The sequence below is a fragment of the Moschus berezovskii genome, chromosome 18 (genome assembly GCF_049115385.1).
Source record: "Moschus berezovskii isolate FMDL1 chromosome 18, NW_MosBer_1.0, whole genome shotgun sequence".
Lineage (NCBI taxonomy): Eukaryota > Metazoa > Chordata > Mammalia > Artiodactyla > Moschidae > Moschus > Moschus berezovskii.
In genome coordinates, this window is record NC_142477.1 from 45,196,179 (window position 1) to 45,214,525 (window position 18,347).

Sequence of the window (18,347 nt, forward strand, 5' to 3'; positions counted from 1 at the left end):
CACATGATGTACTCTGCATATAAGTTAAATAAACAGGGTGACAATATACAACCTTGACGTACTCTTTCCCAGTTTGGAACCAGTCTATTGTTCCATGTCCGGTTCTAACTGTTGCTTCTTGACCTGCATACAGGTTTCAAAGGAGGCAGGTAAGGTGGTCCTGTATTCCCATCTCTTTAAGACTTTGCCACAGTTTGTTGTGATCCACACAGTCAAAGGCTTTAGCATAGTCAATAAAACAGAAGTAGATTTTTTTCTGAACTCTCTTGCCTTTTCTATGATCCAGCTGATGTTGGCAATTTGATCTCTGGCTCATCTGCCTTTTCTAAATCCAGCTTGAACATCTGGAAGTTCTCAATTCATGTACTGTTGAAGCCTGGCTTGGAGAATTTTGAGCATCACTTTGCTAACGTGTGAGATGATTGCAATTGTGCAGTAGTTTGAGCATTCTTTGGCATTGCCTTTCTTTGGGATTGGAATGAAAATTGACCTTTTCCTGTCCGGTGGCCACTGCTGAGTTTTCCAAATTTGCTGGCATATTGAGTGCAGCACTTTCACAGCATCATCTTTCAGGATTTGAAATAGCTCAACTGGAATTCCATCACCACCACTAGCTTTGTTCATAGTTATGCTTCCTAAGGCCCACTTGACTTTGCACTCCAAGATGTCTGGCTTTAGGTGAGTGATCTGGGTCTTAAAGATCTTTTCTGTATAGTTCTTCTATGTATTCTTGCCACCTCTTCTTAATATCTTCTGCCTCTGTTAGGCCCGTACCATTTCTGTCCTTTTTTGTGCCCATCTTTTCATGAAATGTTCCCTTGGTATCTAATTTTTTTGAAGAAATCTCTAGTTTTTCCCATTCTATTGTTTTCCTCTATTTCTTTGCATTGATTGCTAAGGAAGGCTTTCTTGTCTCTCCTTGCTATTCTTTGGAACTGTGCACTTAGATGGGTATTTCTTTCCTTTTCTCCTTTGCCATCCACTTGTCTTTTTTTCTCAGCTATTTACAAGGCCTTCTCATACAGCCTTTTTGCATTTCTTTTTCTTGGGGATGGTTTTGATCACCTCCTTCTGTACAATCTTATGAACCTCGAGTATTTCAGCCCAAAGAGCCCAGCGCCATTTATCTGAAAAGGGTAGAGTTGATGGGATTAGGAGTATTAGGAGTCTGCAGTAGCAGGGCTGCACCTAGTAGAGTACACGTGTGTGGGACTCTGCATCACCTGCTTACACGAAGAGGCAGATACAGATGCACTCTCTGGCTCCAGTCACTGTTTCTTGGAAAGCAGTTCCCAGGCACCTCCTGGAACCATAGAATCACGACTCCCTGTTCCTTGCGCACAAATGAAACTGTTACCTGAAGTCATCCAGAGGCAGAGTTGGGGAGGCAGGGAGGAGTGGGATGGGGCCACCGCACTCCAGGCCTGGCCTTGGTAGCTGAAGCACCAGGGAATCTAACCAGGTCAGGCTGGTCCACAGGACAGGCCCAGACTGCACACTTGACTGGCTCTGCTCACAACCAGGTGAGCCAGTGGAAGAGGCGGCCAATTCAGAACAGTCCGTGCCACCCTGTGACAGGACCATGCCAGATTCAGCCTCGGAGCTGGGCCAGGTCTCTGCAGGAATGCAAATTGCAGGCCTAGTGAAAAGGGGCCTCTGGGAGCCTGACAGCCTGCTCTGCTCTCAGCCTGTTCCCGCAGATGCCTCATTCCCACAGAAGTAGGCGAGTGAAGACTCGTTCCCAAAGGCTATATGTCCCCCACTCCCACAACCCCCCCCAACAAATTATCCTGGTTTTTGAAAAGAAAGTTTATTTGCCCTGCCAGGTTGCAGAGGAAATTAGAAAGGAAAATGAGCAGTGTTACTTTCTTTTTTCTAAAAAAAAAAAAAAGAAAATGTTAAGCCTAAAACATATGATCTGGATGGCTTGAAAACAGTTGCCCTTAGGACATAAATGATGGTTTGGGTTTTTTTGTCTTCCGGTTGGGTGCCTTTAGGTGGAAAGCACGTCTTCTGCTCTTTATTCTGATTTTTATGGATAGGCTCTTTCTAGAGTTCTCAGCCCTATTTCACAAGCCAGTCTGGGAACAAACCTAAAGCACTTAAGTCTTGGGACTAAAAGAAGGAAAGAGTAGCTTTTAGAAATGGGCTTTGGTCATCTGTAGAGAAATTCAACCCAGTGAAGGCAGGCAACAGAGCATCTGTGTTGTGTGTCCATTTGGCGTTTGTCTAAATTTAACAGTTTAAAAATAAGTTTTAGGTATGTATTTAAAATAAAATTCAACTTCAGTTAATGAAGGAGGGGGTTGGGAGTTGTGTTTTGAAGTAGCTCTTCCTGATCCATTGTGCTTTAGAGAAGTACTTTAAGTTGTTTGTTCTGTGAAGCTAATGGGCTGGAGATAATCTAAACAGGGTTTTTCATACCATCCCTGGGGGGACCAGGTTGCCGACAGGCCAGAGTTGAGAAACTGCATGCCATACACAGAGCTCATCTCCTATTACCAATCCAGACCTGCTAAGCACGGGCCTGCATCTTCAGAACGTTTCATACTGACTTTAATATTGTCAATTTGCTAAATACATTTGACTATTATACGAAACTTGACTCCTTAACTATTATATGCAAATCTCATTCCCTAGGCAATCTTTGAAACCATTCTCTTTTATTACACTCTCATTTATTTTGAAAGTCTATCAAGATAAACTATACTATGGTTCAATGACCTACCTAGCCATACTTTTTCAGTCTTTTTCCTATTCTAAACATATATACACAACACACAGTTTATGCTTCATTCTACCCTCTACCCCCCTTAATTTTCCCATTGGAGATGAATCTCCCTCTCATCCAAGGGTATGCAACTTTTAAGAGCTTCAACCAGAAATTAAGTAACAGTCCACTGTCCATGTTAATCCCAAGTTCTTTCCAACAGCTGATGAGCAGCTGTCTCAAGGACCCCTTGATATTACATAAGTGTCCTCCTAGTGCCAAACAGACCAGCTTGGGAAACAGCTGTAAAGAAGAAAATGTGTGTCTTCTCCCAGCTTCTCATCCCTTTCTTCCAGTCCCTGCCCTTGCACAGTCTGTGGGGTCCTTCTTGTCTCCTGCTGCCAAGCACCCACTCCCTAGGTGATGCTCACAGACCTCCACAGCCTGGCCCGCCAGCCCCAAGCACCTCAGAGACGCAAGGTCATTCCTTCCCCTTCTGCCTCAGCCACAGGTTACCTGCTTTATGTCTCCTTGATGTGTAAAACACCCTCTCAGCCTAGAGGGCTGAGAGTAAGTAAAGAATAACCCCACCTAAGTAGCAATTCTAATTTAAGAAAGTTTTGCCCAGTGACTCCACTGCCTTGTGTTCCCTCTCTTCCTTCCCCTGTTGCTATCTTTTAAACTTTTACCCATCTTCAAGATTGCTAAGAGTGCCACGTTCACCTCGAAGCCGCCCACGAATGGTCAAGGCAATCATTCTCTTTTCTAACTCCAGTGAGCACTACATATGAACACTTGCCCACTCTGCTTTGTAATATGGTTTCTCAGTCATTCCCTTGAGGCTGAAGTATTTCTTTAGACACACATGACTCCCCTGTATATATCAAGCACAATATTTTATGTATAATCAATGCTTATGAAATACTCATGTCCTGAATAAAGGAGATAAGAAAGTACTCAGTGGGTAATTTCTGAGTCACCTTCTAGCCTGAAAGTAGGGACCAAGTCCTATTAATCCTACGGCCACACAGTGCTAGTGTCAGATATGATACCTGCAGAATGCTTGCATAGGAGGCACCCAGAGATGGCTTGCTGCATTCACTCATTCAGGCAGGCAGGCAGATGGGAGGTTGGAAAAGAGCTGTGTCACATTCTCTCACATGTTCCTGTTGGGATGGACTTGAGTCTGAGCCATCTTTTGATTGCTCTGCATTTTTACTCAGGTCCCCTTGGCAGCTGATCAGGGTAAATCCTTTCCCCAAATTCTGACATCCTCCCCCAGTGACCTTCCTGCCATCTCTTTTCCATTCGACATCAATTCTGCTGTTGTTTTAAGTCATCGAGGTAAATAATGCTTCCTGTAGAACGGCGTGGAGGTGAGTAACTCTAGGGTGGATCTTAGATATGGAGGTATAGCTTTTCTGATTTCTTCAGTGTTCTCCATCTGTCCATCTGTCTTCTATGACTTGTTTCATTTGTTCTTATCTGATCCAAGATACAGGAAAGGATGAGCTCATTCTTTGTAGAGAAACTCACAAAGGAACTGATAGGTAAACACATTGATTCAATACAGCCCCATTTTTGTTTTTTCCATTCTTTTGATATAATTAAATGTCCATTCCTATTTACAAAATGGAAAGAAAACTGCTTTCTTAGTTTGGAGAATTTTTTTTAATTTCTAGGTTTTACATTTCTTTGGTTTTTTTTATGAGTAGAGGGGGAAAGGCTAGGAGTCCCGTGTTTCTTAAAGGTTACCTGGATGTCCAGCATGTTTCAAATGTTACCATGGCTCTTTGTTTAATTAAGAAAAGATATCAGGAATATGGGAAGGTATCAAGGCATCAGGAAAACTCCCGCCCTCCACTGCCAAGCATAGGACAACCTTGAGGAGGAAATGGACATAGGATGCAGTGGTTCAGAGTAGGGTGGTAGCTGATTTTCCTCTTCAGGACCACCCACGTCTCAATGTCACTCAGCTTAGAGAACACCATCCATGTGTCGCCTCAGTTTCTTCCGCCATGAGTTGGGGAAATACCCAGGTTTAAAGACTCAGCTGTTTGCTGGGAATCTCTATAGTTTGGGAGTTGATCTGCAGTGTTTTAATAAAGGAATATTTTTAAACCTCCATAAGCCTCAGAACTTTCATCTGTAGAAAGGGGAAAGTACCTACCAATGAATCACTTAAATTAGGAGCTGGCACCTCATATGCAGTCAATGAAGGGATGCTTTTACTGTAGACAGATGTGCCAAAAGGCCTCCTCTCGGTCTGCAGACACTGATCATCAGTCCACAGATGTGCTAGTCCTTGGAAATGGTACCAGTAAGATACTTGCTCATAAAATACTTGTGTCCTGGTTTATTGAATCTGACTCTTAAGCACTTGCTTTGACTTGCACTACTGCATGATTTAGGGAACAATTCTTCCTTTTTACCCTCCATTTCAGGGACATTCAAGAATGGAAAGAATGCCCCGATTACGTCTCTGCTGGTGAAAACAGCTGTTACTTTAATTCATCTTATACCTCCGTGTGGACCCCCTACTGCATCAAGCTAACTAGCAATGGTGGTATCGTGGATCACAAGTGTTTCTCTGTTGAGGACATAGGTAAATCACAGGTTTGTGTTTTATTTGACATGGCTTTAGATTACATAAGCGGGGAAGGCTGCAAAGTCCAAGTGCATGCAAGTAGGAAGACTTCGTCATTGCATTGCATTGCATTGCATTGCATTCTCTGGGTGGATGGAAGTCTCCTTTATAGCACATGAGATAAGCTGGCGAACAAGAGAGAAAGGGCAGGGGGAGCTCAGGTTGGCTCTAATATAAAACAACCTGGCAGGAGGTTTATAAAGGAAAGAATAGGAGTCTTGTGGAGTCTTTTCCTTGAGAAGGTCTCTGAATGCCAGTTTGTATTCTTGTGTGCCACTACAAGGAAGAAACTCAATGCACTCTTAAGATTCCTTCTCTCCTCATGATCTGATATGACGATTATATCAGCTCTACTGGAATACATTGGCCTTGATCTCTGGCATTCCTATCATAAATGCCTAGATTTTCTTTGGGTTTCCCAGGTGGTGCTAGTGGTAAAGAACTTGCCTGACTGTGCAGGAGATGCAAGAGACACAGGGTCAATCCCAGGGTCAGGAAGATCTCCTGGAGAAGGAAATGGCAATCCAGTCCAGTATTCTTGCCTGGAGCATCCCAAAGACAGAGGAGCCTGGTGGGCTACAGTCCAAGATTTTCTCTGCCACAAGGCATAATCATTCTGGAATTTTACATTGACAAAAAAGCCAAAATCAGTTTACAGGCATGTTTATAAGATCTCAAACAAACACTGGAGATAATCAGTTCAGTGAACTAAGTGAAAGATTCAAGCAGCTTATCCCTTGCCCACCACGTGGACACAGGGGAAATGAAACAAGACAACCATAATTGGAATATTCGTGTTTATACTATAATAGTAGAAACAGCTAAATAGAATCACAGAAGGACCATGAGTAGCTGACATTGATGCCTCGTATCTATCCGCAAAGCTTGTTTGTTGCTTACAGGAACTCCTTGGAGTCTCACTTAGATGTACTGTTCTTATGTGTGGTTTCCAGGCTGGAAGAGTCTGAGAGAGGGAGGATGGAAGATGCAGATAGTAAATCTGATAGACTGACTTGGAGGGAGAAGATTGAGGAAAATGTAACAAGCAGAAGATAACCTGTCTGCATGGTTTAAAGAAACTACTGAATCCAGAGACGCGATCAGTAATTGAATATATGCCCTGAAGCCAATAGATGTAGCTGTCTAATGTCTAGATGGGTAGTAGAAAGAATACAGTGTCAAAGACTCGTGTTCTAAACCTGTCCTGCCAGTAGGCACCCCACTCGTTCACTTGGCTGATTTTCACTGAGTGCCTGGCTCCTGGCTGGGTGTGTTGACTACAAAATGAGTAAGACACAGTCAAGTAGGGAAAGCAGGCATGTTTACAAATAACTGAGATACGGCACAGTAGGTGCTGGCCTCAAGGTGTGTGGAATGCACAGCAAGCCGAGGTGGTAGCCAGAGGTGTGAATGATTGACTGGGCCTGAGGGATGAGAAAGGGCTGCATGGAGATGGTGACAGTTCAGTTACTTCTTAAAGCCTCAGCAGGAGTTGCCAGGTATACAAGATGGACAGTGTCTGCTAATGGCTACTGAGTTCCAAAAGTGACAGCACAGAATGTTCACAGACTCAGGAGCGGTTTGGCAGGCCTGACTGGTTGACCAGAGGAATCATCAGTGATTCTGTGTGCCCCACAAGGGAATCTGGACTTTATCTGACTACCCAGGGGTACATTTGAGGATGTTTAAGCAGGGAAATGACCTCAGGATATTTACAAAGCACGTACCATAAATCAGGTATGATAACTGTGCTAGATGGGTTCTATTATAATTCCCATATTACAGATGGTGAGACTGATCTCCAAAGCAGTTCAATGTCTAGCCCAAGGTCAGAACTACTGCTAGGCAGAGCTGAGATTTGCATCTAGGCAGCATAGCTCCAGAGCCCATGCTCTTAACCTCAAAGCCATAGTGTGAGTGTGTGTATGTGTGTGCACACGCGCACATGCAAAGTTGCTTCAATTGTGTCTGACTCTTTGCAATCCTGTGGACTGTAGCCCACCAGGCTCCTCTGTCCAGGGGATTCTCCAGGCAAGAATACTGCAGTGGGTTGCCATACCCTCCTCGAGGGGATCTTTCCAACCCAGGGATCAAACCCACATCTCTTATGTCTCCTGTGTTAGCGGACAAGTTCTTTACCACTAGCGCCCCCTGGGAAGCCCGAGAGTATGGTACTAACGTCTCAGGGATATTCATCTTGCTGCAGTGTGGAGGGTAGATTAGAATAGCACAGACTAGATTAGAAGGCTTTGTGATAATCAAGGCAAGAGATGATGACAAGGCAGGGTTACCGTGATAGCAGGGAGGGAGGGAGCTGAGAACGAGAGACAACAAAGAACTGGGGTGACCCTGCAGCTCTGAGGATGCTGATCACAAGCTTCAGCTTCCTCGTGTATTATGCACGTACTCTACGAGACCTCTCAGGGCTGGTCTTCGGATTTAAAGTCGTATATGAGTTAGGCGTCTGTCATTCAGTCAGTTTATTCTGCGCTTCTTTGAGTCTCTTCCTTGGGCCAGGCAGCGTTCTAGGGGCTAGCGGCAGGAAGTGTCTGCAGCAGGGGGACATGGTGGAAGGAGACCATGCTGGGAGGAAAGACCATGTGGGAAAATAGGAGAGGCTGCAATGGGAGCATTATCACACACAGTCTCATTGAGACAGAGGCCCTTGAGTAAAGAAGGAAATGAGAAAACAGTCCCATGTCTATCTGATGGAAGAGGACATAGGCAGGGTAAAGGTCTGGAGGTGGGAGCGTGCCTTTGCTCACTCAAGAAAGAGCATGGGGTAGTGGAAGGTTACACAGAGAGAGAAGAGGAGCATGATCATAAACCAGATCCTGGAGATCAGAGGGTCAAAGCTAGGGCACCCTTTAAACCACAGTGTGACTTTGACTTTCGTCTGGACATAGGAAGCCTTTGCTACTGCTACTGCTAAGTCACTTCAGTCGTGTCCGACTCTGTGTGACCCCATAGACAGAAGCCCACCAGGCTCCCCCGTCCCTGCGATTCTCCAGGCAAGAACACTGGAGTGGGTTGCCATTTCCTTCTCCAATGTGTGAAAGTGAAAAGTGAAAGTGAAGTCGCTCAGTCGTGTCCGACCCTTAGCGACCCCACAGACTGCAGCCTACCAGGCTCCTCCATCCATGGGATTTTCTAGGCAAGAGTACTGGAGTAGCTTGCCATTGCCTTTAGAAAGCTTTAAATGATGAGCAATGTGATCTAACTTAAGTGTTAGGATGACCAGCACGTCCACAGTGTTGAGGATTGTATCGAGAATAAACTGAATCGGGACATGGACCACAGGAAGAGACTAGTTAGGAGGCGAACGCCTCAAAACAAAATGATAATGGCTAGGACCAGGTAAGAGCGGGGCAGGTGATGAGAAGTGGGTAGATTCTGGAAATACCTTGAAATTACAGCTGACAGAATGTGAGGTGATGGGGAGAAAAAAGTGAGTCATGGAAGGGTTCACCGTTTTCATCCTGCAGGAATGGAGTCGTCATTAACAGAATTAGGGAAGGTGGAAGAGGAGCAGGTTACAGGCGGATGACTAGAAGTAAGAGAGATGGCTATTATGATGCTCATCATGGTGTACTGAGCATTCTCAAAAGGGACCCTGTTCCATATCCTCTATTCAAAGTAGGAGAGGGGTTGAGATGCAACATGTGTAATAAGTTTGAGAAAATTTCCCTTTAAAAATATTTTTATAGTTCAGTCATATAAAGTGTTAAGCTTTGGTTTTCAGAATTCATCAATCCCCAACAAAACTGGAAAGATGAAGTATAGGTATCATTATGTGACATATGTAGCTTAGCCATTTTGCCAAATCCAATTTAATTTCTAAAATGTGGTCATGATTAGTCAAATTGGGACTTTCTCTGTTTTTTTTTTTCAAGTAATTAATTTATTTTTTATTGGAGGCAAATTATTTTACAATATTATATTGGTTGGTTTTGCCATACATTGACATAAATTCGCCCCGGGTTTACATAAGTTCCCCCTCCTGAACCCCCCTCCCACCTCCCTCCTCCCTTTATCCTCCCTCTGGGTCGTATCCACTCGCCAGTAGTCAATAGCATGCAGTTAAGTCAAACACAGAAAACACTGATTCATCACCATTTGAGAGATCAGTGTAATGCCTTCCTTTTATATCTGAAGAAATGATCACATGGGGCTAGGAAGACAAAGGAAGGGGTATTTCCCAAGTGTTCTGAAGGACTGTGCTTCTGTAGCAGTGCAGAAATAAATGAGAAAGAAAATTTGAAAGGCCTTGCCCCAGGTAACATACAGAAGAAAAAAGATTTCTCCACCCCTCGCTCCAAAATGGCCACATGTTTAAATACACTTGGGTCTTTCTGACTCTCTATTCCTTTCAGTTCTGAGTTAAAGTGAATTCCTTTGCCAAAATCCCAAAGTATTCATCTTATCAGAGCCAAAAGAAATGCAAAATGTGACAGACCTTCAAGATCAGATTTTAAATTCAAAAAGGAATTTTTTATAGGGGCTTTTTTTTCAGTTAATAACAGGTTATCCTCAATTTTAAAAATGATACTCTGCCATAAAGTGGAAGTATAATGATGGGAATATTAGAAGAATCGAGAATAATGTATGAAGTAACTTAGTCATCTTCGGAAAAAAGCATTCCACTAACATCAAGCTATGTCTGTGTACTAATTCTCTGCTGAAATGCACAGTACAACCGGATCCACCCGTTGGCCTCAACTGGACTCTACTGAACATCAGTTTGACGGAGATTCATGCTGACATCCTAGTGAAATGGGAACCACCACCCAATACAGATGTTAAGATGGGATGGATAATCCTGGAGTATGAACTGCACTATAAAGAATTAAATGAGACCCAGTGGAAAATGGTAAGATATTATTCCATCTCACATTGAAAAACCGTTTGACTTTTCTTTTTTGTGTTCAACAACCCCTCTCATTTCTAATTAGACTTTCTTAGACTTTCTTTTGACTTAATACCATGTATCTCAGTTCTAATTTCTTATTTGAGAAAAATGGATATAATCAGTAAAATTTCATCTTGGAATTCTTTAAGACAGCAGATTGTTACATGGAGTTTTATATGGAAACCTGTGGAAGTAAAGGGAAATGATTTCTCCAGTCTAACCTTAGAACAATATCACATACTCTAGTCACTCAGCTGTCTGTGAGGATGTGGTTAAACATGGGAAAGGTTATGATCAAGGTCAGTGATGAGCTGTGGCCAAATATTCGCCCAGGATTTTAGTTGCCACTGTTCAGCAGACTCCCACTAAAATAAGTTCTTCAGTGACTCCAGGAGGGAAACAAAGGGAGGGAATTGATCCCCTCAAGTTTCAGAAGGATGTTTTGTCACATACCCCAGGGGAGAATCAAGCTAAGAGATTTTTACTTAGGCAAGTAGCCTGGTACTGGGTTGACCTCTGAACTCCTCACTTCCTTGCCAAGGGCATGGGAACTGGGCACTTAGATAAATTCTACATGGCACACAACAAGAAGAAAAACAGGATTATCACGCTGCTTTCAATGTAACCAATTCTAAATCAGTCTAACCACAGCCACAGGCCTGGCCAAGCCAAGTGGTTTCTGGCCAGTCACCAGGTCGTGCCCAGCATCCTGGCATGGCCTCACTCTTAGAATTGAGACACCAGGCCCTGTCCATTCAGTGAACTGCTGAAAACGAAGCCAGTTTTGACATTACAGGAAAGTTAAGTTTAGAGCACTATGAACAGTTAAACATTGGCTTCAAGGTTCTGTTTGTGGAATCATTCTAATTTAGATATCTGTTCCATAACTTGGTACAGAAAAGTTTGGCTGAATACTGTGTCAAACAAGGCTTTCTAAATTCAAACTTCAGTCAAACATTTATTCAGCAACCAACTGAGTATTAAAATAACTAGTATACACAAAGCACTGTGCTAGGCACTCCAGGGCGGCATTTTCCCAAAGTATAAATTTTGAACCCTTGAGGGTCCCTGGGACTCTTTCAGGGAGCCCACAGGGTCAAGACTATTTCCATAATAATACTAGAATGTTCTTTCCTTTTTTGACCGTGTTGATTTACACAGGTGGTACAAAAGCAATGGTGGAAACACTGCTGCTGCCTTCACACAAATCAGGGCAGTAACTCCAAACTACGCTGATAGTCACTATGCTCTGCACCACTCTGTACTCACAGAAAAGAAATGCGAGCAGGGGAGGTAGGGGAGGCAGATCACATAAGAATGTCCTTGACGAAGCAGTATATATATTTCTAAGTTCATTAAATCATGATTTCTGACTATGTAGTTTTTCATATTCTGTGTACACAGAAAGCACTTTGGCTGCATACTGAGCTGTGGATGGTTCTTTTGAGCAAAGGCATTTAAACACCCGAGTTCCTGCTTGAACTAGCTGCTTTTTGCTTGGAACACCATTTTTACTTTGAAAGAACAACTGATAAACTGATAGATGACTTTTCATATTTGAGTTGGCAAATATTTGGCAAATAGTTCTTGGAAAAGAATAAAGTGAGCTTAACACTTCAAGAAAAACAATTGACAGTATTTGTTGCCAGTGAGAAAATTTGAGCTTTCAAATTTTGGAAAACTTCTCCATCTGACGCTGTGAGCTTGAGTGTGTTCCCAACCTTTGAAGATCTGATGCGATCAATGGTGATCTTAGCAAAAGTGTTTTTTTTTTTAATATTGTATAATGAAATGTGTGAACAGTTAGAAAATCTACATAACTCAGTGAGTGATATTTCCAAGTGACCAATACATGCTGTAACCAAACCACGAATGGAGAAATGATGCATTCAAAGTACTAGTTGCAATGGTGGATTTTAATATAAAAAAGTGTGAAAGATTTATTGACACGGTTTCAGATTTCACACTGCAACTAACCTTTAAGAAAATACCACTTACTGAGTTTTTTTGTTGGTGGTGGTGTTAAGGAAGAATATATATAATTAGCTGAAACAGCTATTAAAAGATCTCCTCCATTTTCTCACTATATATCTGTGAAATCAAGTTTTATTCATGCACCTCAACCAAAATCACACATCCTAACAGTTTTAATTCAGTAGCAAATGTAAAAATATAAGCATCTTCTACTAAGCCAGATAGTAAAGAGATTTGCAAAAATGTGAAACAATGTCATTTTTCTCACTATAATTTTATTATTTCAGAAAGTGCAATAATTCTTATAAAAATATGTGAACATAAAATCAGTTTATCATCATTTTGAAATTAGTATTTTTTAAATTCTCAGTTATAAATCCATGATACTTATAAGTTTGGTAATTTGCAAGTGTCTCAGAGTTGCCATGAGAATCAAGGACCTATCTATGAGAACTGACCTTTCTTAAAGAACTTATGATCTAGTTGGTTGTAAAAACAAGAGGCATAAGCATTAAAAAAAAAAAAGAGGATTGTAAGTCAAGGGGGAAAAAGCTAATGTGTGTTGCTTATATCAGGAATTTACCATTTGACAACATTGAATTTAGTATTAATATGCCCATTTTTTTATTTATTAAACACATTTTAATATAATAGTAATTCTAATGACCATGTAGTTGCTTACAACTATCTACCTGTTAAACCAATTGTGTTTTTTAATTTTGGGGGTTGTTTTTTTTTTAAGACTTTATGAGTGGCATGGAATTATAATTCTATTATGCTTTGATCTTAGGAGAATATCTGACAGCCTAATGCAAGAATAGAGATGCATTTCTTTAAACAAGTCTATCATATCTTTGGGTTTACTACAGAACTAATTTGAGAACTGTGATTTATTTAACAAAATGACTTTTTTATCATTTTTTAATTGAAGTGTAGTTCATTTACAATGTGTTACCAAGTTACTTACTTAGATCTTTCTCTAAAGAGCAAACTCCACGAGTGCATTTTAAAATATTTCCTACTTTCCAGAAATTCATTTTGAATAAAAATGCAGAAGCACCTCGTGGAGCTTATTGCATTGAGTTGTTGACTCTCTAACCAGTAAGTTTTATATTTTGTCTTCAAAGATGGACCCTTTATTGGTAACATCAGTTCCGATGTACTCGTTGAGGCTGGATAAAGAGTATGAAGTGCGTGTGAGAACCAGACAACGAAACACTGAAAAATACGGCAAGTTCAGTGAGGTGCTCCTGATAACATTTCCTCAGATGACCCCGTCTGCATGTGAAGAAGGTAAACCTAAGAGATTAAGACGGCAGCCAACGTGATTTCTGTCAATACCCAGGCGTGCATTCCCTACACTGTTAGAGAGTTGTCCAGATCAGTATACATTAGCGTCAGTTTTCAGCATAAGGGACCTGGTGTTCACTACCTGTAACAGGTATTATCCATAACAAAACAGGAAGAAGGATTTCACTTCTGAATTGTTCAGGAAAAGTCATGATGTAGGTACAAGTTAAAGAGAAGAGACACAGAGTTATTGATGGAGCAGAGTGGGGTGATAATTCCAGATAACAGAATTTCAGGTGATTCTTTATATGTTTGTGTATTTCTAATATTTCCTTTTGAGTTTGTTTTGCATTTATAATCTTTAAAAAAAAGTCTTTCAAATACACAGAAGAAATTCTGAATCTGGATGGATGTCTATCTATGTGGCTTCTAAGAGAAAGCCTGGTATTGAATCAGCATAAGTAGTCAATCGGAGAAGGCAATGGCAAGCCACTCCAGTACTCTTGCCTAGAAAATCCCATGGATGGAGGAGCCTGGTGGGCTGCAGTCCGTGGGGTCGCTAAGGGTCGGACACGACTGAGCGACTTCACTTTCACTTTTCACTTTCACACATTGGAGAAGGAAATGGCAACCCACTCCAGTGTTCTTGCCTGGAGAGTCCCAGGGACGGGGGAGCCTGGTGGGCTTCCGTCTATGGGGTCACACAGAGTCGGACACGACTGAAGTGACTTAGCAGCAGCAAGTAGTCAATGGCAGGTGTTTATTGGTTTTAGAAAGTTTGTGTGTGGCTTTTATCTGGAGGAAGGCTTACTAAATCATGTGCTAGTTATGCTCAAGGGTGACATAGAATATTTGAAGATCCTATATAAAAGAAATGTAATTTTAAAATATAAACACAATCGTTTCTGCACCTATGGTACAGGTAGAACCCATGGTACTATATAGCACAGGTGAAAATGTCTATAGCACCATTTTTTCTAAGCTCTCCTCAGTAGGCTTGTTTCAGACAGTATTTGATATATGGAAATTCTGGCTTAAAAGTACATTTGCCACATGCCCTCTATTGTGATGGCATTTAATTCACTTAAAGATTTTTTTAAACAACTTTTTACTTCTGTTAGAAAAGGAAAAAATCTCTTGCCTTATATTATGTTCCTGAGTATATCATTGATATAGATACCACAAGAACAAAAAAAAATGGTATTCTCTCCCCCACTAATTCTTTATAACATGCACAATAGCGCCCTTGTGGATTTTAATATGTGAATAAGAAAATAAATAAAAGAATATCACACCATAAAAGCTTACTTTCAGTAAAGCAGTGTTATGGTAAAAGTGAAAAGAAGTGGGAAAGTGTTAGCTGCTCAGTCATGTCCTACTCTTTGCGACCTCATGGACTGTAGCCCACAAAGCCCCTCTGTCAATGGGATTCTCCAGGCAAGAATACTGGAGTGGATAGCCATTCCCTTCTCCAGGGGATCTTTCCCCACCTTGCAGGCAGATCCTTTACAGTCTGAGCCACCAGGGAAATGCCACCTTAAAAGTAGTCAACCTCTGCCACTGTGGCACTTGTTCTAAAGAAATGAAATAGAAGACGAACAGTCTCCCACAACTTTTCTATCAGTTATACTAAAATCTGAATCAATGGGCATGACTCAATGAACATGAGTTAGAGCAAACTCTGGCAGATAATGAAGGATAAGGAAGCCTGGCATGCTGCAGTTCATGGGGTTGCAAAGAGTCAGACATGACTTAGCAACTGAACAGTTTCTAAAATCTGAGAGCCTAGTACTGATCTTCTTCTGTCAAACAATACTTTTTAAGCTGCAAAAATGTACACCCTGCATTTCTAAGAAGTTTTAATGATTCAAAAATACAACTTGGCCCCCATCTTTTTGATGGATCCACAGTCTAGATCAGATCTAGATCTAAAGATCACATTTTTTAAAAAAACGACATTATTTAGGTAAAGTTCAGTTCAGTTCAGTCACTCAGTCGTGTCCGACTCTCTGCGACCCCATGAATCACAGCACGCCAGGCCTCCCTGTCCATCACCAACTCCAGGAGTACACTCAAACTCATGTCTACAGAGTCGGTGATGCCATCCAGCCATCTCATTCTCCGTCGTCCCCTTCTCCTCCCGCCCCCAACCTTTCCCAGCATCAGAGTCTTTTCCAGTGAGTCAACTCGTCGCATGAGGTGGCCAAAGTATTGTAGTTTCAGCTTCAGCATCAGTCCCTCCAATACTCAGAGGTTAAAGCGTCTGCCTCCGATGAGGGAGACCCGGGTTCGATCCCTGGGTCGGGAAGATCCGCTGGAGAAGGAAATGGTAACCCACTCCAGTATTCTTGCCTGGAGAATCCCATGGACGGAGAAGCCTGGTAGGCTACAGTCCATGGGGTCGCAAAGAGTCGGACACGACTGAGCTACGGAACGGAACGGAAGTATATTAACAAGCATCACTTTTCCCTCGAGCTAAAAACCTTTTAATGACATACCCTGAATACATAAGATGTTTAAAGCAGGTTGTTTATATAATAAACATGGATTATGCTTAAATTGTATGCTGTTACTTTTTTTTTTTTGGTATATGAAAGGATCTAAAGAAGTGGATATAGGTGTTCTTAGAAAATACTAAGTCATTGAATTCTATTTCAGTGGTTATCAAGTGAAATCATTGACTTTACTAGATGAATACAAATTAGGAAGTTTTATGTGGAACAGGAGAATGAGATATAAACTTCAATTATTCATAGTTCTGTGAGATACTATTTTTGTGTTTTTCAGATTTCCAGTTTCCGTGGTTCTTAATTATTATCTTTGGAATACTTGGGCTAGCAGTGACATTATTTTTACTCATATTTTCTAAACAGCAAAGGTAAGTGTGATATAACCTACTCTGATATGTTTTGCCAGTTATTTAGCAAATGTCCATGTTTCCATTTATTGTTTGATGTTTTTGTGAATCATAAGTGAAGTGTTTCATCAACCCAGTGAAACGTTATCTCTCACTATACATTTACACCTTTGTTGTGTCCACATAGAGACAACACAGATCTCAGTTTTATCTGGAAAGTTGCATAGGATGTTAAGAGGGTGAGGCTACTGACCTTGTGACATGCACCTTTAAGTTCTGAACTGATATTTATTCCAGGACCCTGAGGTAGCTTTGAGACTTTAGCTAAGTTTGACATAGTCCTAATACAAGAGCAAAAATTTAAGTGGTGAACTAAAGCTACTAGATATTTCAATCTAATAAAACCTTTCTTTAGACTTCATATGATACCAATCTTAAGTAAATTTGGGTTTATTTAAATTGCTTGGATACTTACAGTTTGGTATTTTACCTTCTTTTGTCAGAGACAAAATTCTAAGTTTGAGGATACCATTCTGCATCCTCTTGCAGCCAGAAGGCAGGGTCCGGTTATTATTCTGCTACTGTTGTTTGAGTTCATTTGAGTCCCTTTATCGGTCTAGGACTCCATGTTCCATGGGCAATTTGAGGGTGTTGGATTATATGATGTTTAAATTTCCCACAATGGAGTATTTTTCAGCCATCAAAAAGAATGCATTTGAATCAGTTTTAATGAGGTGGATGAAATTGGAGCCTATTATACAGAGTGAAGTAAGCCAGAAAGAAAAACATCAATACAGTATACTAACACATATATTTGGAATTTAGAAAGATGGTAACCTTAACCCTGTATACGAGACAGCAAAAGAGACATAGGTATATAGAACAGTCTTTGGGACTCTGTGGGAGAGGGTGAAGGTGGGATGATTTGGTAGAATGGCATTTTAGCATGTATATTATCACATGTGAAACGAATCACCAGTCCAGGTTTGACGCATGATACAGGATGCGCGGGGCTGGTGCACGGGGATGACCTGGAGGGAGGATGTGGGGAAGAGGGAGGTGGGAGGGGGGTTCAAGAAGGGGAACACATGTACACCCGGGGCAGATTCGTGTCAATGTATGGCAAAACCAACCAATATATTAATGTCAGGTAATTTGCCTCCAATAAAAATAAAATAAATTTCCCTTAAGCTGTAAGGACTAATTATTCTATTTTCATTCTTGAAAGAAACTCAGTACAGACTACAGAAACTTTTAATACAAAATATTGGAAAAGTTACTGGTATGGGTTGCCAGTTTTCTTACATTTAGAATATGCTTTAAGTCCCATGGGTTAATCTTGTCCCTTCTCCTAGAATTAGGGTTGCTAACACTCTGTTTGCTTGGGACTTTGCTGGTTTTAACACTAAAAATTCTGTGTCTAGGCAAACTGAGACAGTTGGCTACTCTATCTAAAACCAAAGACAAGTTCTCCAGGTGAAGTCATGAGGCATCTAGAAATCAAAATAGGCTCTATATTATGAATATATTGTAAAAAATTTTTACATTGTATTTTGAAGCTGTATAGCATCTGTAAACATCAAAAAAGAATTTCAATAGAGAGAAGAATTCTAGAGTTCCAGAGTGTCAAGCATGCTTTAAAGTCTCCAAGTGAATGAAGGAAGAATTATTTTTAGTAGAGTTTCATCTCCAATTTAATAATGTAAACTCAGGGGGACAAAATTCACTCTGGACAATTTTATTTTCTATCTTTCTAGCAACATTATTGTCTTAGAAATACAAGTATTATAAAGCAGTATAACAACAGCTTTTAATTTGGGGTGGGGAGTTAGTAAATAAAATTCTAAACAATTATTTATTTAAGTAATGGATACATTTAAGTAATGCCAAAGGAGCCAACTTATTCTGTAGATTAATTTGAATTCACTGAACTGTCCAGTTAGGTGATAGGCTAATTTAT

At 41.0% G+C, this 18,347-nt stretch overlaps 1 protein-coding gene across 6 annotated transcripts in view; it reads left to right on the forward strand.

The window, feature by feature from the left end:
- GHR (growth hormone receptor) overlaps positions 1–18,347 on the forward strand; it is a 333,700-nt gene that overhangs the window by 295,730 nt on the left and 19,623 nt on the right. For all 6 annotated transcript variants that reach the window (XM_055422112.2, XM_055422114.2, XM_055422113.2 and 3 more), the window contains 4 exons: positions 5,155–5,315; positions 10,049–10,227; positions 13,368–13,533; positions 16,318–16,408. In XM_055422112.2, coding sequence (XP_055278087.1) covers positions 5,155–5,315; positions 10,049–10,227; positions 13,368–13,533; positions 16,318–16,408 — 597 coding nt within the window. The remainder of the gene's footprint in view (positions 1–5,154; positions 5,316–10,048; positions 10,228–13,367; positions 13,534–16,317; positions 16,409–18,347) is intronic.